The sequence below is a fragment of the Ursus maritimus genome, unplaced genomic scaffold, assembly GCF_017311325.1.
Source record: "Ursus maritimus isolate PB19 unplaced genomic scaffold, ASM1731132v1 scaffold_11, whole genome shotgun sequence".
Classification (NCBI taxonomy): Eukaryota; Metazoa; Chordata; class Mammalia; order Carnivora; family Ursidae; genus Ursus; species Ursus maritimus.
The window spans coordinates 63,962,332-63,983,594 of NW_024423453.1; the positions used below are offsets into that span (position 1 = coordinate 63,962,332).

General features: G+C 36.8%; 1 protein-coding gene across 1 annotated transcript in view; it reads left to right on the forward strand.

Moving 5' to 3' along the window:
• KIF13B (kinesin family member 13B) overlaps positions 1–21,263 on the forward strand; it is a 190,482-nt gene that overhangs the window by 14,910 nt on the left and 154,309 nt on the right. The window contains exon 2 of the mRNA XM_040626464.1: positions 657–750. Within this exon, the coding sequence (XP_040482398.1) occupies positions 657–750 (94 nt within the window). The remainder of the gene's footprint in view (positions 1–656; positions 751–21,263) is intronic.

Genomic DNA, 21,263 nt, shown 5'->3' on the forward strand with positions numbered 1-21,263 from the left:
GAGCATAAAATAACTTTCCATTTGTTTAAGTCTTGAATTTCTTTCAGCAGTGTTTTGGAATTTTCATTGTACAAGTCTTAGTTCTTTTAAATTTATTCCTAAGTAGTTAAGTCTTTTTGATGCTATTATAAATTGTTTCCTTAACTCCTTTCTGGGTTTTTTATTGCTTGTATATAGAAGCACAGCTGATTTGTATATGTTGATCTATGTTATTTTGTATCTACAAATTTGCAAGACTTGTTTATTCTAATGGTTTTTAAATGGATTCCTTGGGATTTTCTATGTACAAGATGATATCATTGCAAATAGAGGTAGTTTTACTTCTTTCTTTTCAATCTGGATCCCTTTTATTTGTTTATCTTGCCTAACTGCCCTGACCAGAACTTCTAGAACAATGTTGAATAGAAATTGTAGTCATAGAACTTCCTTGTCTTATTCCTGATGTTTGAGGGTAAGCCTTAAGCATGACGTTAGCTGCAGGTTTTTGTAGATGTCCTTTATTAGATTGCAAAGTTCCCTTCTATTCCTAGTTTGTCGAGTGTTTTTATCATGAAAGAGTGTTATACTTTTATCAAATAATTTTTCTGAAATCAATTACTTTAAAAATGACCATTTTCTCTGTTTTTTTCTTTTCTTTCTCTCTTTTTTATCCACAGAAATTGACTTGCATACCAAATGTGTGGTGGATGTAGATGCAAACAAGGTTATACTTAGTCCTGTAAATACTAATCTTTCCAAAGGAGATGCCCGGTAAGTTAAGAAACTGTTATATTCAATGGATTTTTAAATGACTGAAAGCAACAATGGCTGCTGAGCTGAGTTCAGCTTAGCAAATAACAAATGCTTCATTACTGTGTAGAGACACAGAGCTGTCGAGTCAGAGGGAAGGTCTATAATATGGAATGACTAAATGCCAGAACAAGTGTTGTAGATACCAATTATATCAGAAGCTCAGAGAAGAGAGCTTTAGGTCAGAAGGTGGAGTAACTGAGGAAGGCTTCTTGAAGGAGATGGTACCGGCTAGAGGAGTAGTAAGATGTAAATGGGAAGAAGTGGGGTAGAAGAGAAGACCTTCAGGTTGTTCCTCAGCTTTGGTTGCTTTTACTTCTGCCACTTTGAATCTTGTCACTTAGAGCCCATTTCGGGTGCTACTTCTTCTTCAAGGCATTCCCACATCCTTCAGTGATTCCCTTCCTCTAAATCCGTGTAAGCCGTAATCTGTATTATCTAACCGAATTATTATACATTGTTTTGGATTGCTACCTGTAGCTCTATGGTGGATTTTAAGGTCTTGGAGGGAAGAGACTCTCAGCGGTTGAAGATGAATCACTTCTGGATTTGGATTATAGTATGAACAAAAGGGAGGGCCAGAAAGTGTAAAGAAAGCAAATTTGGGGAAGAAGCAAGAGATTCATTTGGTTTTCTCAGCAAGTGCAGGGAAGTTAATTTAATCAAATAAGCTAGGGTCAGATTACAGAAGACCTTGAAAGCCAATAAGGAAATTTGACCTATATTTTTATGGGTAAGATGTCATCTTTGACAGTTTTTTAATACTGTGGTTAAGGGGGTAGATTAGGAAAAGTTGTCAGTTGGCCGCATAGAGAATGGTTGCAAGTGGGGAAGACTGACTTTTCATAGAGATCAGCTTGATTTCGGAGATGTTTTTCTACTGACCCTGGAAGTGAATAGCACAAATTAGAGAGACTGCCTTCCATGGTGCTTTGCATGAAGTAGATACTTAAACTTGTAGAGACAATGTTGTGTATGGAAATACATACAGAAGGCACTCCATAAATATTCTTTCAGGTTGAGTCATTGAGTTGAAAGGGCATTGGACTTGGAGTCAGAAAATCTTAAACCCCTACTTAACTATGTTGTTTTTAACTAGTTGCTTCTAAACTAGTAGCTGTTATTTTTAACTTTTTTTGAGTCTTATCTGTATGGTGTATTCCTTACCAATCTCATAGAAGTGTTTTCTGAAGATCAAATTAGTGATTGTTAAAGTGCTTTTGTAAAGTGTTCTGTAATTGTTCAGGCTTATTGTCTTTGATGTATTACTAGGATATGGGTACTATTAGATATGATTTTATTAGGGTGTAAAGGGTATAGATGTGTCAAAAATGATGCTAGGATTTTGAGCTTGCTAATTGATCTGTTCTGAGTATTAACTGAAATCATTAATAACGGAGGCTGTTTATTGCTCTTAGAATTTTCATTCTGGAGATTGTTGCTTTATTTGGAAATGTGGTTACCTTTGAACAAACTTGGGGGCAATATCCTATGGTAGAAAGAGTGTAGGCTTTATCTGTAGGCTGACTTGGATTCAAATTCTGGCTTTGCCACTTGGTAGCCTGGTTGCCCACCTGTGTTCCTTATTTATAAAGTGTTTTAATATTCTATTGCTGCATAACCTATTATCTTTAAAAGCTTAGAGGCTTAAGGCAACAGTAATCATTTATTATCTCATGATTTCTTTGGGTCAGGAATTCAGACAGGGCACAGCAGGGATGATGGCATGTCTCTGCCCCATGCTCTCTGGGTCATAGCTGGAAGACTTGAAGGCTGGGGATTGGAATCAGCTGGAGAAGGCTCAGTCACCCAGATCTGGTGGTTGATGCTGCCTGCTGGCTGGAGATGTAGCTGGGGCAGAGGCAGAATACCTGCTTACAATCTGGTGGCAGATTCCCAGGGCAAGTGTCCTGAGAGAGTGAGAAAGCCGGGTGGAAGTAGCATTGCCTCTTATGTCCTAACCTTGGGAGTCACACAGTATCTTCTGTCACATTTTCTTACTCAAGGCTGATCTAAAGCTCTAAACAATTTCCAGAAGAGAAAATATAAACTCATCTTTTAATGGAGGAACATCAGTGTCACATAAGAAAAGCCTTTGGGATGGGATGTGTATTATTGCAGCTGCCTTTGGAAGACACAATCTGCCACAAGTGTGTAATAGTATCTACCTGATAAAGTTGTTGTGAGAATAAAACGACAACATAAAAGCTGAAAAAATATGTTTTCTTTCCTTTTGAGGTCTTTAAATCTAGGGGTTTGTGAAAGAATTACATAGCTCTTCTTAGTTCCATAGAATGTCTTAGACGGCTCTTTTTTCCATAAGCTGCAGATACAAATTGAGTATCACTCAGTGCTATAGAGGATTGTTTGATAAAAAACTTTTAAAAATGACAACTTCCAATAAGGTTGGTATGTCATGGTTTTTAATGAAGTAAAGTTAAGCATAGATTTTTAAAAAACAGCTTTTATAGAGTGAAGTGTATGTAGCTTGATGAATTTTCATAAGTTGAATGTAACTCCTGTAAGTGGCACCAGGTAAAAACTGAGAACATTGCTGGGGCACCTGGCTGGCTCATTCGGAAGAGCGTGTGACTCTTGATCTCCTGGTCGTGAGTTCAAGCCCATGTTGGGTGTAGAGGTTACTAAAATATATAAATAAAAAAAAAAAGAACATTGTTGGTGTAATAAAAGATTGCCTTTTGAGAATGCTTTTTCTTTTATTATTCTATCAAGGTGAAAAGAGAAAATAGAAATTTTGGAATGTAGCAGTCTAGCAGTGCATGTTGACTCTACATCAGAAACCAGGGATGTACTGTACAGTGACTAACATGATATAATAAAAAAACATTAAAATTAAAAAAAATAAATGAAAAATTGGAAGAAAATGTAAATTAAAAGCTGTTTTATGTGATATGAGGTTAATTACAGTCTAGTTTGTAGAATGACTAATCCATAAAATAAGTTATGGTTTTATAGGAGCTATATTTGTAACTAGAGAGTTAGGAATTTGAAGTTAACATGTAAGTGATTTGAGTCAGTTTAAATAAGTAGTCAGAAAGGTTCAAATTAATGTTTTTTCTTTTAAAGCCTTTCTTTTAAATCCTTGCTTTTAGAATAGTATCCAATTCTGTTAATCTAAAACCATGACTAATTTTATATGTATACTTAACAACTCAAGTTAATATACTTTGAAAGTGAACATATATACATTTTAAAATAATGATTTGTATATTTTTCTGATTAATTTTGTATTTCTGACAGTTTCACAATTTGATGTTTGTGCTTATTAAAACTAATAGAAAAAAGCATGGTTAAATGAATGGGTAAACAATTTCTAGTTTAACAGCTTAACCATGGGAATTTGCGAAACATTTCTTGCTGTGCTATATTTGGAGTTTCAAAACTTTTCTGAAAAATAAGATGCTTAAAATTCAGAAAGTTGATAGCACGAGGCTAAGAGATTAAGAAGGCTGACTTTGGAGCCAGAAATCCTGGATTGAATATCACCTTCACCACTTACCATGTGTGCTATGGAGCAGGTTAGTTAATTGTCCTCTGCCTCAGTTTATTCATTGGTAAAGTGGAGATTATAATAGTACCTTTCTGTAGGTTGTTATGACAATTAAAACAAGTTAAAATACAATAAAATTTATGTAAGTGTTAGCTATTATTTTAAATATTACTGTTACTGTTATTATGGGCTACATTTATGATACGTTTGTTGAGCTATAACTTCATAAAGGAAGTAAAATTTTTTAAACCAAAATGTATTCAGTTCAATACTAGAGTATACATGCTTATTAAGAAATTATCTAGTTCTAGGGGTGCCTGGGTGGCTCAATCGGTTGGGTGTCTAACTCTTGATTTCTTCGGCTGTGGTGATGGTCTCAGGTCGTGAGATCGAGCCCTGTGTTTGGCTCTGCGCTGAGTACAGAGCCTGCTTAAGATTCTCTCCCTCTCCCTCTGCCCCTCCCCTTCAGCATGCCCCCACTGACACATGCATTCTCTCAAAAAAAGTTTTTTTTCTTTAAATTAAAAAAAAAAAGAAATTAGTTCTGTAAAAATTTTGGCTTTGCAATGTCAGAAACTTAATTTTATCCCTTTTTCCCCAAGTTGATGGGGGCTCTTAGGGAGTAACATGCCATATGTTAGAGAGCTGTGACCCCTAATTTGATGTTTACAGTGAATAAAATATCAACTAACTTGGGAAACCAGGTCAAAACATTGGTTTAGCATAGGGTAAGAACGAAGGGACATTTTATCAAATATGGAAAAGATTAAGGGCGAAGTCTTTCTATTTTAAAACACTCTAGTCAAACGCTAGAGACTAGAGACTGATACGCTCGCATCCACCAGATCTGTCTTTTTCTTACGTGTGGAGTACCGGATACACACTCCTAGATTTGCTCTATGTATTTTCTCCTGCGGCACCACACCGCTTAGACTACTAGCACAATTACATGTCTTTTTGGAATTACTTTTTTGCCCCGCATCAGTGTAGTTTTCCAGATTGGTCCTTGGGATTTTTCAGATCTTCATCAGCAACATGTTTACAACATGTTTACAAATCATCTTTTAGGGCTAAGAAGTGACCAGTTCATTATATATATTTTAGTAGATTTTTACAAGTATAATTCTCAACATTTGAATCTTTGCATTTAGGAGCACTTTAAGTCCCTTCTGTAACTAGTTCTAAATAATACCATGGTGTAGAGCAGTCCCCTTTTACTTTTTAAAGTTTATTTATGTAAGTAATCTCTACACCCATCGTGGAGGTTGAACTCACAACCCCAAGATCAGGAGTCATATACTCTTCCGACTGATCCAGCCAGGCACCCCTAGGACAGTCCCTTTTTAAATAGCTAAATCAATCTTTAAGCCTTATTTTGCTTGAATTAAAATGAAACTTAAAACTTAAACTCTTAAAACTTGTTAAAATTTTATCCTGTAATAAATGTTAATGCTAGTTAGCCTGTCACCATGATAAGGCAAAATAGTTTCTTAGACTAAAGTTTATCTTCTGCCTTTTGCCTTCTTCCCTCCCTCCTCTGCCCACCAAACAGGCCTTTCCTGCTAACTCTGTCTCAAGTTAATTGAAATACTAACATTGGTGGGTTTTTTTGGAAATACTAATATTGTTTTAAGAGGGAGTAAGGTGTGATTTCCCATGGAGAGTGGCAGCTGCCACTTTATGAAACAGTTGTGTTATAAAAGTTATATATAGGTGAATTTGGAATGGGATTGCATTTTCCCATAGGAACTGACAGTTATTTCTAGTAAAAATGGTGTTCTATTAAAAAAATGACTAGTTTGGCCCACGACTCATAGAGTTACACATTTTATATTTTGGTATGCCCCAGTGGTGCTTCATTGCTACTTCCCATTTTGTCATATGTGATTTTATTTAATTAATTAATTTATAACAGATTTATTTTTTTTTAGCAAGAGCAAAGTGAGAGCGAGAGAGGGAGCCAGCGAGCGGGGGGGTGGTGGGGGGCAGAGGGAAAGGGAGAGAATCGCAAGCAGACTCCATGCTGAGCTGGGAGCCCATTGGTTCCGGGGCTCAATCTCAGGACCCTGAGGCCATGGCCTGAGCTGAAACCAAGAGTCGGATGCTTAACTGACTGAGCCACCTAGGTGCTCCTGTCACATGTAATTTTAAAAAGATATGTACTCAAGAGTTGAGATTGAATAAAATACATAATTTTTCCTCCTTATTGAGGACATCCTGAAGTAAGAAAAGACTTTTTTTTTTTTTGGCTCTGGGTGTGTGGCAATGAAGAATGTAATGACTACCAGTAACAAGTAGACTTTAGTGTCACTGTGCCAAAAGTGCCAGTTCTTTTACCCGCCATTGTTTTTGCACCATGAGGGCTAGTATCAGCATAGTGAAAAAGGCAAATATTGGTATTGTTCTGAAAATAGTTCTTACCTCAGGAACCGTGTCGTCTTACCACACGACAATTTAAGAATCAAATTTAGGCATTAATTCACAAGCTGTAAGAACTGGATGGATGTCTTTGGTTTATTTATTTTTAAACTACTTTATTGAAATGTAATAAATATGCTATATAATTCACCCCTTTAAAGTGAACAATTCAGTGGTTTTTATTGTATTTAGAATTGTACAACCAGCATCATGATCCAATTTTATGACATTTTAACCATTCTATTACTCAGCTTTCTGTCTCTATAGATTTGAGATTTGCCAATTTTGGACATTTCATATAAATGAAATAATACAATACATGGTCTTCTGTGATTGGCTTCTTTTACTTAGCATAATGTGTTTGAGCTTTATCCAAGTAGCATTTATCAGTACTTCACTCCTTTTATGGTGGAATAATACTTTGTTATATTCTGTTCAGTTTATCCATTCATCAGTTGATGGATATTTAGTTTTTTTCCACTTTTTGGCTATTATGAGTAATGCCGCTGTAAACATTTGTGTACAAGTTTTTGTGTGGACATATGTTTTCATTTCTCTTAGGTAGATATCTCGAAGTGGAATTGCTGGGTCATATAGTAACTCCATGCCTAACATTTTGAGGAGCTGCCAGACTTTCCCAAAGAGTCTGCATCATTTTACATTCCCACCAGCGGTGTGTGAGGATTCCAATTTCTTAAGCTTTGAAAGAACTCTCATTTACTGAAAAGGAAAATGGTGGTGACTCTGGCTAATTGGAGAGTGCATACCCTGCCCGAAGGCATTCAAATTATAGTTAAAAAGCAAAACAAAACATTGTGCTGTCCAAACAAAACAGGTCTTGGCCAGATTCAGCCCTTGGCTGCTGATTTGGAACCCCAGATACTAGTATACTTTTCTATTGAGCCATACTTCTTGACAGGTTTTTAAAAATTGAGCAGATTTTAAAAAGTAACAGTATGCAAGGAGGTTTAAAGAATAACACACTTTTATGTATTAACCTAAACACTTTTATGTTAACTGATCAGGTTAACAAACCTTTACCGATACAATTTAAGCCTTCTGTGAACTTCCAGCTTTAATCCCTTCCCTCTCCACCACAGTTAACAACTTTCCTGAAGTTGGTTTTTTATCTTTTCCTTGTATTTCTTTATATTTTCTATACATATATGTACATATATATTTATATTTATATATTTGTAAATTGTTTGCACACCATTATGTGTATGCAAATAACTTTTTCTAGTAAAAGGTCAGATTCGTGACTCAAACATTGACTACTTATATAGTATAATGCCTGATACTTTATTTATTTATTTATTTTTATTTATTTATTTAAAGCATGGGGACAGGACCCATGGACAGGAAAAGCTGCCTGATGCCTGATTTTTAAAAGCAAAAGAAAAAAATGTTAATAGGAGCTAAAAAAAATCCTAAGTTCATCTTGGGGAGGAAAGCTAAATGTTGGTATTTTATCAAATACCCTATTCCTCCTTTTTTCCTTCTGAAAAAACCAAACCAAGGCAAAAGCTTGTCCCTCCTCATCTGTTGTTTGTAGTGACTTCCAAGCAAGAGTAGCAGTGAAATTATTTTGGTGTACCTCCAACTCTCTGAGGAGTGTACGGATCAGTGAGCTGTGTGCATTCAGAGGTGCTGCTTTAAACACCGAACTGAAACCTAAAAGGGAAGGAAATTCTCAGGAAAAATTGCATTGTTCAGTCCCTAGATCCGCTAATCCACTTTCCTCTTTATCCTGCGTGTATGTGTGTAACAGTATAAGAGTTAATACATTAACTTGGGAGTTTCTCTTACCATTCTTTTTTACCCTGCCCCACCAACTGTAAGATTTGAAGCTGAGAATTGTCTGAAATAGAAAACATTTGAGAGTTAGACTTCAAGACCTTAATGAATGTGAACACGGATTTCTTTGGTATTTTGTGAGATGGCCTCTTCTTTAGTACATGTAGGAAATTCTCTTCAACATGGATGGAATTAGCCATAAATGGCACAGATATGCAGAGTTTTTCTGTTTTATAGTAAAGCAGTGGTGCTTCCCTGTTTTTCCCATTTGGTCCTGTTTAACCTAAAGTTTAATTGATACGTGTGAAGATGATAATTGCCAGTCTAGTGAGAATAATATCTGAGATGTTGCTCTCAACCAGTACTGGTCAGTAAGGTCATTAGAATTCTTTTTATTCCTTATTATTTTATACTAGACATCAGTTTAGTCAAGTCATTATTACTTAACATGAGCAAAGCACACTCAGTCCTTCTTTGGAGGTTTGTAGGACTCTGATCCTGGTAGAAGAATGAATATATGCATATATATTCAAATATATGCAGAGTTTAGTGAGGCTGACACATGCACATACATTTCTCTTGCAAATGTACCGAGTAATGCTGCCTAGGGGAGGGCCTAATGCAGATAATTGCTTTGAAATATCAGAAGTCATTTTCAGAGTAATTCCTTGTTAGTGAAAGGCATCATTAGGTCATATTAGATAATGACTTTTAAAATTTCTCTAATGCTATATGGATACTAATTTAAGTAAAGATTTTAATTGAAGGAAGTCATGCAAAATGTAATTATGGTATGTACAATAGACCTGTTTGTTCTCTCTGCTGTGAAATGACTTGAGTGAGGCTAATAATTCTGCCCAAATAGAATTTACTCCTCTGGAGAACAGTATGTGGTATGTTTTAATTTCATAAAGAGGCTCTTCCTTGGGGAGCCTGTCCACCCTGATTATGTCAGAGTAAATTGGGGAGAGCATTGTTCGGTGTACTTAGAAATTTTAGATGATTTTTCCCCCTTTTTAAAAAAATACTGTGATTATTGACTGTATAAATCATCTACTACTTTTGAATATAGTTGTGAAGAGGAATCACGGAGAGTCTTAAAAGCTAAAAAGATAATGAAAGATTGTATTCATATCTTTGCACAGTTTATAGTAGTAAATAACCAAATAACAATAAATGTAGGTTTTTCCAAGTTTTCCAGCAAAGGCTAGTAGATTGCCAAAATGAACTGTATGATAGTTTGTTAGTAAACCTGTCTGAACGAAAATTAGATTATCCTAGTAGAATTGGTAATATTTTAGCATTGTCATTGGCTATATAAATATTATCTCATTCTTTTATTGGTACGGCAATATGAAGAAATAAACTTTTTTAAAATACAAGAATAGAGAGTGTCTGTCACTGAGCCTGAAATACTACTCGTTTACTAACATTTGATATAATGAAGACTCAGAGTTATTGCATATGATTAGTTATTAGATTAAGTTATGGTTAATAGGAGGGGTGCCTGGGTAGCTCAGTTGGTTAAGTGTCTGCCTTCTGCTCAGGTCATGATCCCAGGGTCCTGGGATTGATCCCTGTGTTGGGCTCCCTGCTCAGTCTGCTTCTCCCTCTCCCTCTTCATGCCCTCCCCTCGTGCTCATGCTCTCCCTCTCTCTCCCTTTCTCCCTCTCTCTCTCTCACCCTCTCACCCTTTCACCTCTCTCTCAGAAATAAATAATAAAATCTTTTTTAAAGAAGTTATGGTTAATAGGAATTAAATGTTTTGAATTTACCCAGAATTCTGGATTCAGAATTAAATTATGAGATAATATATGGTATATTAGATATCTAATTTCAAATAAAGTTTAGGTAAAACTATCAAGTCCCACTATTGAGGTATTGAAAATTGTCTTTCTTTTTGTTTGGTAATGCTTTTTTTTTTTTTTTTAAGGGTTCTTTGTCTCAATCTCTAGTGTAGAAGTTGTTGCTAATATAAACTAGAGATTGTGTAAGAATCTGGACTTGTTTTTTAAAGATGGAGGTGGCAGTGCTCCCTGAGGAAGTGTCACATGAGAAACCAATCTAACCCAAAAATTTGCTGTATCACAGTACCTTAGGGATCTTTATGATCCTTTCAACAGTTGAACATCAGCTCTTTGCCAAGTATCAGGCTAAGAGTTAGGATAATCTTTATTAATCCTTAGTTCCATTAAATTGTGGTCAAATTATTTTTAGCACAGAATGTCTGTAAACATACTAGTAGAACAAAAAACAAAGTAAAACAGAAAACTGAAGAGTAGAGAAGTTGAATTAGTCTCTTGTGGACTTTGTAAGGTTAGATTTTTGCAGACTCAGATTTGAAATAATTCTATTGTTTAATTTTGAGCATTGTGCATTTTTTTATGAGAGTGATATTTAGCTAACATGAAAAATGATTTCTTTTGAAAATTAATAGTTTAGGGTTCTGAAGCCCTTTTTCCTTCTTCCTAAGTTTGTTTAAGAAGTGTCTTGTATGATGGTGAATTTTACTTTTGCTTTACTTCCATCAAAACTTCCATCAAATCATAATTAAATAAAAACTTCTATAGAATGGGTCCTAATTAAGAGCAATAATGAGTTTTTATCTTCCTGTTTTGGCCCATATATGAAAAAAGTCAATAATCTTTTGTTCTACTTTTAGGAAAACAAATAGAATTTACATAAAGATCATTGAGTAGGTAAAAGTTGTATTTGCCATTTAATTTTTTAAAAAACTTCGTGTTATTGGGGTGCCTGGGTGGCTCAGTTGGTTAGGCATCTGCCTTTGGCTCAGGTTATGATCTCAGGGTCCTGGGATTGTGCCGTGTATTGGGCTCCCTGCTTAATGGGGAGTCTGCTTCTCCCTCTGCCTACCCCCGCCCTGGCTTGCGCTCGCACTCTCTCTCTTTCTCTCAAATAAATAAAATAAATAAAATCTTTTAAAAAAACTTTTTGTTATGGAGATTGTATTTTTTATTTTTTTAAAAAGATTTTATTTATTTTTTTGTCAGAGAGAGAGAGGGAGCACAGCAGGGAGAGTGGCAGGCAGAGGGAGAAGCAGGTTCCCCACCAAGCAAGGAGCCTGATGCAGGGCTCCATCCCAGGACCCTGGGATCATGACCTGAGCCGAAGGCAGACGCTTAACTGACTGAGCCACGTGGGCGTCCCTGTTATAGAGATTTTCAAACATATACCAAAGTAGACAGGATAGTACAAAGAACTCCTATGTGCCTGTCACTCAGCCTCCAAAGCCATTAACCTATGGCTAATACGGTCCTAACCACATCTTCAATTCTTTCCTCTCTCCTATATTATTTTGAAGTAAATCCCATTTTAACCACAAATATTTTAATGTATCTTTTATTATTTTTAACATAACCTTAACACTATTAGTACACCTAGAAAATTAACAATATTTATGTAATAGCGTCAGATTTTCAGTATTTACACGTCAAATTATCTGATAATGTTTTTTCCCTGTAGTTTGTTTAGAATAGCATATAAATATGACCTATACATTGTGATTGTATTATTTATCTTTTGATTTATTGCTCCCTCAGTTGTTGAAGAAATTCAGTCACTTGTTCTGTAGGTAGATTAGTAGGTGAATTTATTACCAGGGTGTGTTATTCTTAGTCAGATGCCAAAACATGCTGATTTTTCTGGTGAGTATTTTTATCCCAACATTCCTTTCCTCTCTCTGACATTACCCTGGTTAAGGACCGTAATTGCCGTATGTTTAGATTACAACATAGCTTTTAACTGATTTCTGGAACCCACTAATACCAGACTGATCTTCCTTCAAGACTGCTTCTCCATCCTATAATCTAGAATCTTTTGAATTGAGAGCATTTATTATTTCTAGTACTTAAGCGCTGCCACTGCCTAGGTGACATCTTTTATGTTTGTCCTGCCCTGTTTTCCAGTGCTTGTATTGTTCAGCATATTCTTGTGTGTTTTGAGGCCCCTGCCCCTTTTAGACTGGCTACATGAAAGCCGAGACCACTTCGTTTCTTTGTGTCACTTACAGTGCTTTCCACACAGAAGGTGCTCAGTGAATGGCTTGTGATCGATTATAGCTGTTGTATTAGTGCTTGTTCTCAAGCACTGATCTTACCCCCAGTTAGTAGCTGGAAGGGTGATTTGTAAGGCTGGGAGTTAGATTTTATGAAGAGTATTTCTCAAGACAATGGTGGAGCCTGATGAGCCGTCTCCATCCGCTCTGCCATATGGAGGGCGGTTTTCTAGCATCCTTGCCCACTAGATGCTGTCGCTTGTTTGCTGCCACAGCACCGTGGCTTTTGTTTTATTTTTGTCATTTTGACAGCAAGCTTTTGTTTCAATGCTGTTTCATTATATTTGTGTATTGTTTCCTAGTGATCTAATATTAGAATCATACTGTAGGGTAAATTTCCTTTGGGAAGAATTTCCTAAAGATTAAATAATTCTGTTTCTAATAAGTTTTGCAAACTGGGATGCCGTGGGGTACATTTGGCTTGCAGTTTCAGTATTTAAAAAATCAGGAAGTTTCATATAAAAATTCAGATTTGCAGTTTTTCTTTAACAGCCTGAAAATCCAACAACACTGGGCTTATTGCCTCCTTTGACAAGGTCATAAGCTCTCAGGTCCCCAGCTGGTCAGCTCCTTCATTTATGTTATTTACCTGGCCCCTGTGGACCTTTCAGTTTACAACCCTTGGTGTAGATTCTTATTGGCTTCACCCACAAAACACGTTCTTTCCTGACCTTCGCCCAGGGTTTTGGGGCTCACATTACTTTTGGAGACTATCGGTTTCTGCATTCTGAATATGTCATGTTCTCAATTTTTCTTTAGTTTATTAACTAATTGTTGACATGACTTTATAAATTATTAAATGTTCAACTTAATACATTACATTAATTTGTAAAAATAAACATATAGTTACATTTGTGTGTTTTTGTTTTGGAGAACAGTGTTATTTTTCTTAACAATATTAATTATGTTAACATGTAATCTTGCTGCTTTTAAATGAATTAATAAAATATTTTAAAAGTTTCTCAGCTTTGATTTGTCATTGAAAAAATTTTCCATGGGGTGTAATCCATATAATAAAATGCTCTTTAGGGTCCTCAGTAATATTTAAGAGTGTAAAGGAGTGCTGATACCAAAAAGTTTGGGAATTTCTGATCCTAAAGGATAATGTAAATTAAAATTGTCTGGTACTCACCAAGTTGTCAGATAAATTAATTTATTTGTCAGGTAAATTAAAATTGTCTGAGGTACTCACCAAAATTTTAGAACATAATACTTTTTCCCCTTCTAAGCAAGATCATATAAATGGGTAAACCATCTCTAGGTCCCTGCAAAAGCCTATTTAACCCTTGGTATTTCTGAAATGTATAGCACTAAGACATTTTAAGCAAATAATTCTTTGATTCAGAGTTCCAGGTCAGCAATGCCAAGACATCTAACCCTCTTTTCTGGGTTAAGGGGTCAGGGATTACCTTGTTCTAAGCCCTTCTGATTGTTCTCTTGCTCTTGATAAGAGTTTATGGGTAAACAGCAGAAAGAGGATTTGAAAAACTGAGATGTAATTTTTTTTGTGATTTGGGATTTTTTTGGAGGGCTTTCAAATGAGATTCAGATGCTAGAGGGGTAAGAGAATGGGCAATTGTGGAGAAGAAAACTGGGGTTTCTTAAAGACTGGAGGAATTTGAAATAATCCTACCTCCTTCCCTTTGAGGAGTGGACAGCCTAGAAAAGAAGCTTCCTGAAGTTTTTCCTTCTCCCTCTTCTTTCCATCTGTCAGTCACCCATTACTTGTCCACAGCAGAGGATCAAGGAGGAAGTCTTTTTTCCTTCCTCTCTTCACTTTGGTGTACTCTCTTCCATCATTATAGAGTCCTCACCTTATATTATTGGAGTATTAAACAGTGAAAGCAAAATAGGGGTGGAAAAGAGGAATTCCTTTGCTTTTGCTGTGGTGAGATAGACAGGAAGGTAGGCCGTACAGAGAAACATTCCCAGCAGCTGTTAGAGGGCAGGGGAATTCCCAGACCAGTTCCGTTGGGCAGCTGTCCAAGTAGGACAGTACGTGTACTCCTGATACACGCATGTTTTTATTCTCTAGTTGCAAACACCTATCTTTCTTGTCCCTCCAACTATTTTTTAAAATATTTTTTTATTATATTATGTTAGTCACCATATAGTACATCCCTGGTTTTTGATGTAAAGTTCGATGATTCATTAGTTGCGTATAACACCCAGTGCACCATGCAATACGTGCCCTCCTTACTACCCATCACCAGCCTATCCCATTCTCCCACCCCCTCCCCTCTGAAGCCCTCAGTTTGTTTCTCAGAGTCCATAGTCTTTCATGCTTCATTCCCCCTTCTGATTACCCCCCCCTTTCTTTATCCCTTTCTTGTCCTACCGATCTTCCTAGTTCTTATGTTCCATAGATGAGAGAAATCATATGATAGTTGTCTTTCTCTGCTTGACTTATTTCACTTAGCGTTATCTCCTCCAGTGCTGTCCATGTTGCAGCAAATGTTGAGAAATCGTTCTTTTTGATAGCTGAATAATATTCCATTGTATATATGGACCACAACTTCTTAATCCAGTCATCTGTTGAAGGGCATCTCGGTTCCTTCCATGATTTAGCTATTGTGGACAATGCTGCTATGAACATTGGGGTGCATATGGCCCTTCTCTTCACTACGTCTGTATCTTTGGGGTAAATACCCAGTAGTGCAATTGCTGGATCATAGGGTAACTCAATTTTTAGCTTTTTAAGGGACCTCCACACTGTTTTCCAGAGTGGCTGTACCAACTTGCATTCCCACCAACAATGTAGGAGGGATCCCCTTTCTCCACATCCTCTCCAACAATTGTTCTTTCTTGCCTTGTCAGTTTTTGCCATTCTAACTGGCGTAAGGTGGTATCTTAGTCCTCCAACTATTTTTTAGATCCCTTTGGGTTAGGGATTGAATCTTATCCAATTACTTTACAGTTCAAAGGATTTATCGGTATAGAGTTATCTGTATGTGTTAGTATCTAGCATAGGGCTGGGCACACAGATGCCCAAGCAGTACTTTTAGATTGAAAAAAAATGATGTATGTTGTCCTCTTACCCTAAGAGGAAAGTGGAAAGTCCTCAGCCTAATCTCATACAGCTCCTTCATGGGGTGGGATTGCAACAGGCTCTAAAAGTCTTATAAGAGTATATGTGGAGAAGACAAGTTTAGAAGTATTTTAACTGTAGTGCTGATTAAGGAGGGACTTGGGCCTGCAGTTCCCAATGCCTAAGGAGGGCTAGTTCTGCTGGCTCTCTGGGTCTGTGCTGTACCCTCCAAAAAGGAGCTCCTCTGGGTGTGAGATTCTCAGGATAGGTCTGTTCTTCATAGTAGGTTATGTGAAGTTCTGTGTCTACCGGGATGTTAAAAGAGGACAGAGAAGGCAAGAAAGGAGTATATATTAAAAGTGATCTGAAGAAAGCAGGAAACCTTTGACAAATCAAAATTCTTACTGTCAACAAGATGAATTTATTTGGTTATAAATTTGTGTGTTTAAAAATTAACAAAAAAAATATAAAAATATTCCTAAATAGAAAGATTGATAACTGTAAAGATTTCAGATGTCAGCAGAATATAGTCCCTGTGAGGGTAAAAAGATTTTTATTTTTAGTTAGAAATATAGTAAAGTTTCAGGATATGATACTGGGTGGTTTTTTGGTTTTTTTGTTTTGTTTTGTTTTTAGAGAGGGAGAGCGAGGGGTTGGTGGGGCAGAAGGAGAAGGAGAGAGAATCTTAATCAGGCTCCATGCCCAGTGTGGAGTCCGATGCTGGGCTCAATCTCACAACCCTGAGTTCATGACCTGAGCTGAGACCAAGAGTTGGATACTTAACCTGCTGTGCCGCCCAGGCTTATGTAGCTAGAACCTTGCAGATTTTTGGAAGCTGAATTTGTAACGTATAAGCTCTTTGTATTGGAGTTCTTTGTTTTGCAGCCTGGGACTTTTATAGCAACTTTATGCAATAATACCTGTATACCTAAATCTCCATTAAGGCAAACCTTTTCCTCTTTGTTTTTTAGATGTTTTAAATTTTATTTTTTTTAAAGATTTTATTTATTTATTTGAGAGAGCAGGAGAGAGAGCAGGAGAGAGCCCGAGAGAGGGGAGGGTCAGAGGGAGAAGCAGACTCCCTGCTGAGCAGGGAGCCTAATGTGGGGCTTGATCCCAGGACTCCAGGATCACGACCTGAGATGAAGGCAGTTGCTTAACCAGCTGAGCCACCCAGGCACCCCAGATGTTACAGACTTTAAAAAAATTATCAAATGTTTTAAAAAATAAGTTTTACCCTATGAAATGAAAACCATCATAAGAATCTGGAGAGTAGCTACTGTTGTTATAATTATACTTCATTATTATTTTGTTTTACTTACATATTCTTCAGTGTAGAAAATTGGGTTACTTGATGTTTTGGTCATATGTCACAGACTTCCTTGGTCAACTTTAGTCTCATCAAATGTTACCACAACAGAAACCCCATGCGTAAGCAAAATCTTTGCCTGTTCAGTAATTACTCTCACTTAGTCACTCAGCCAGTCATGGCTACCCTTGCAGTCTGCTCTCCTCTTTGGGGGATTGGAAACTGCAATATAATGGAAGGAACCAGACACCGTCTACTCATTTGGTACTATTTCACATTAGTCATTCTAATTAAGTTATGTAAGTAGTACAGGAAAACCCTATTGTGTGAAAATCCTTTCCCCAAAAGTTTGATTTATTACGACTGAACCTATATGCTGGTCTTTATCCACTTGCATCAGGAAGGATGCCTAAAAGTGGCATTCTGGGACAGAGGCTGGTTCAAGATTAAGTCATACCTTGGCATTGAACTAAGACTTTGTCATTTCCATAAGCTTCAGAGGTTTTCTGACTCCACTTTCGCCTTCGTCTCCTGTATCAGGCACCTCTGATGTGCCGCCTCAGATCTTCCTGGCCTCACTCTCCCCAGAGCCTTTGATCTTGTCATAACCCTGGCTGTTGCCAACTCAAACTGGACCCTGACCAACTTCATGTGGACAAAATCTGACACCTCATGCCTCCTTCCTCTCCTCCTCTTCCCTGGGACTGTGCTCTATGATAAGCCTTAGGTTTTGCTTTCTGAGGAATCCACACCAAGCACATCTATTTTGTATGCCCTTGTTCTATGTACTAATGGGTTCTCTTGATTAATATATATATTAAAGTGACTGTCGGTCTGATTATTTTGGCCTGATCTGGCACTAATAATAAAGGCCTGAACGTAAAAGTTAGGAAGCGGGTAAGTTTGTTCTTCATAGAGTGGATTGATTTTTAAATTTATCAACCTCAGTAAGAATTAGCGATGATCTATGATTGAGGTGCTGCCAGTAGAGTTTAACCATCATCGTTGCTTATAAGGACAGGAAAAGGCAAGACTTGGTTGAAGAGCATCTGAGAAGTATGACTCAGACTACGCTTTGAGTTCTGGGTCTACCATTTACCAGCTGGGTGACTTTGAAAGTTTCCTGCACCTCCCTGAGCTTCAGTTTCCTTTTCTGTAAAATGGAGGTAGTAACACCATAACATGGATCTTTTAAGATTCTTATGGGCATAAATGAGTTATTTATATAAAAAGCCTGGCACATGGAGACCTGTTTAGCTCCGTCAATTAAGTGTCTGCCTTCGGCTTAGGTCATGATCCTCGGGTCCTGGGATCGAGCCCTGCATTGGGTTCCTTGCTCAGTGGGAAGACTGCTTCTCCCTCTGCCCCTCCCCTCCACCTGTGCTCTCTCAGTCTCTCTCAGATAAGTAAATAAAATCTTTAAAAATAAAATGCCTGGCACATAGTAGGTAGTAGTTGGTAGCTGTGTTGTTATTCCTGAATTTATTTATTTTGATCAACTTTATAAAAATTTTATTTATTGATATATGTCATATGTTAAGTAGTATTTTTTTCAAACAACACTAGCATATGCTAGATACTCAGTTAATATTTATTGGCTGGGTTAGACATGTAGTAAACTATCATATCATGTTTCTAATAACAAATAATGCCCTTTTGCTTTTAATTGGCAGTAATCTTAGGTGATTTAAGCTGTTGTTTTTAGTTTCTTAACCCTCCTGATAGCAACTACAAGATGTTTATTTCAGGGATTGTGGGTTTCCTCTGAAGTGTAATTAATTTGCATCCTATTTCTCAGAGTTGGTTTCCTTGTTCTGGGCAGAGAGCTATTATTGTTATAGTAAAAGGAACTCAGTGGTCAAGGTCTTTGAACACTTAGAAGGTGTGAAAAATACAGAGACAGCTAGTACAAAGTTCTTGGAAATACAAGGAGTGAATAGAATTTAGTTTTTGGATCTTCTGAGTGATGATAACCAGCACTTATTTATAGGCAATCGTATTGCTTATACTGTGTTAGGTCCTTTGCAAGGTTTTTACATGTAAGTACAGCAAAGGTACCTACAACAAAAGATACAGGCACCATCTTTTCTCATAATTTTCAGGAGGGGAATGAGGTAGTAAGACTTTCCAAGATCACACAATTAGTAAGTGGCAGAGCTGGTATTTGAACTGAGGTCTGCCTGAGCTCAGTCTTCCAAAGCTAGAGGAGCTCACTGCTTCTCATTGCCCTCTAAGATTTTACAGAAGAGTTTCTTCTTGATTTGTAAACATTTGAAAAAATTATAATTGGTTAATTCAGATTAGAGCAAAACTGTAGGCATTCAACAATTATTGATTGATGTCTAATATATGCAATCCTAACAAGGTACCTGATAAAGGAAAGGTAAATATGACATGCTCTGTTAATTAAATTAACTAATTAATTAATTTTTCTTTAAGTAGGCTCCACACCTAGCATGGAGCCCAATGTGGTGTTTGAACTCATGACCCTGAGGTCAAGACCTGAGCTGAAATCAAGAGTCGGATGCTTAATCAACTGAGCCACCCAGGTGCCCTGACATGCTCTTTTAAAAAAAAAAAAATTTTTTTTTAAATAAGCTTTTAATTTTGGAATAGTTTTAGACTAAAAGAAAAATTGCCAAGCTACTACAGAGTGTTCCTCTGTGTACCCCTCACCCAGTTTCCTTTGTTTATTTTTTCATTTATTCATCAAGTATTTATTGAATGCCTACTATGTGCCAAGCATTGTTTTCAGTGCCAGAGATGCAGCAGTGAATAAAATAAATTACCCTGGCCTCATGAAATTTACATTTTCGAGGGATGAATTCATTTGGGGACTAAGGATTGGAATAGCAAGGTACAAAAGAAAGACTTGTCCAAGATATACCAGAACATACATACATACACTTTTCTTTTCTTTTCTTTTCTTTTCTTTTCTTTTCTTTTCTTTTCTTTTCTTTTCTTCCTTCCTTCCTTCCTCCCTCCCTCCCTCCCTCCCTCCCTCCCCCTTTCCTTTCCTTTCCTTTCTTTTCTTCCTTTTCTTTCTTTCTTTCTTTCTTTCTTTCTTTCTTTCTTTCTTTCTTTCTTTCTTTCTTTCTTTCTTCCCCCACCCTCTCTCTTTCATTCTTTCTTTCCAGAACTTTTAATTTCAAACCTTAAATAATCTGGGATTTGTTGAAAAATGTTTTACTCTATATCTGGCTTTAGTTTTCTCTTTTCAGACTGAATATTCCTACTGTTTTATTTTATTTAGTTATTCCTTTGTAGTCTAAATAGCCCTTTCATTTTTATTTCTTTAATATTTTATTTTATTATATTTTTGAAATGTAGTAGACACACAATACTACTTTAGTTTCAGGTGTACAACATCGTGATTTGACAAGTTTATACGTTATGCTGTGCTCACCACAAGTGTAGCTACCATCTGTCACCATACAACACTATTACAGTACCATTGACCATGTTCCCTATGCTGTGCCTTTCATCCCTATGACGTATTCTTTCCATAACTGGAAGCCTGTATGTCCCACTCCCCTTCACCCATTTTGCTCATTCCCCCACCTGCTCTCACATGGCAACCATTAGTGTGTTCTCCATATTTATGGGTCTGTTAGCTTTTTGTTTGTTTGTTCATTTGTTTTTTAGATTCCACATATAAGTAAAATCATGTCTTTCTCTGACATGCTTTTTTTATTTTTTAAAGGAACTTACATTTTGGAGTTAGGGAAACCCATTCATAGCTAAGTATATCACATTCATTACTTCATTCAGCAACTATTTGTTGAGTGACCTTTGTGTGTGTCAAGATGGTACTCACCCTAAGAAAACAATGATGAACAAAAGGAAATTTGGTTCCAGGTTCATGGAGCTTTTTAGTCCAGCAGGGGTATTATGAATTGACATTTTGGTTACTTATAATCAGATTAGATGTAGATTAGATATAATCACCTAGGTTTAGAGCTAGGTGATTGCTTATAGGCACCCCCCCCCCCAATAACCACAGTACCAGGGGGAATGTTACCATGAAATTCTGACTGAATTCTGCTACATATTTATTAAAAGGTAGGCACAACATTAGTCAGACAACCTGTTCCTATAAGCTTAGTGACGTCATAGCTTTCAGATAAGCATCTTGCTAGAAAGTTTCCCTTGAGACAAATATAGCAGGATTTTGTAGCCCCTAGTTAGAATTATGTGACCGAATCTGAATTCAAGTTAGGCTAGAGCCCTAGGCCAAGAACACTGTTCTCCCTGGCACGGGATGCTAGGTTTTGAGAGTCCTATACTTTGTTCTCCTAAGAATGGAGCTATCTATGTAATATTTCTAGTCAGTCTA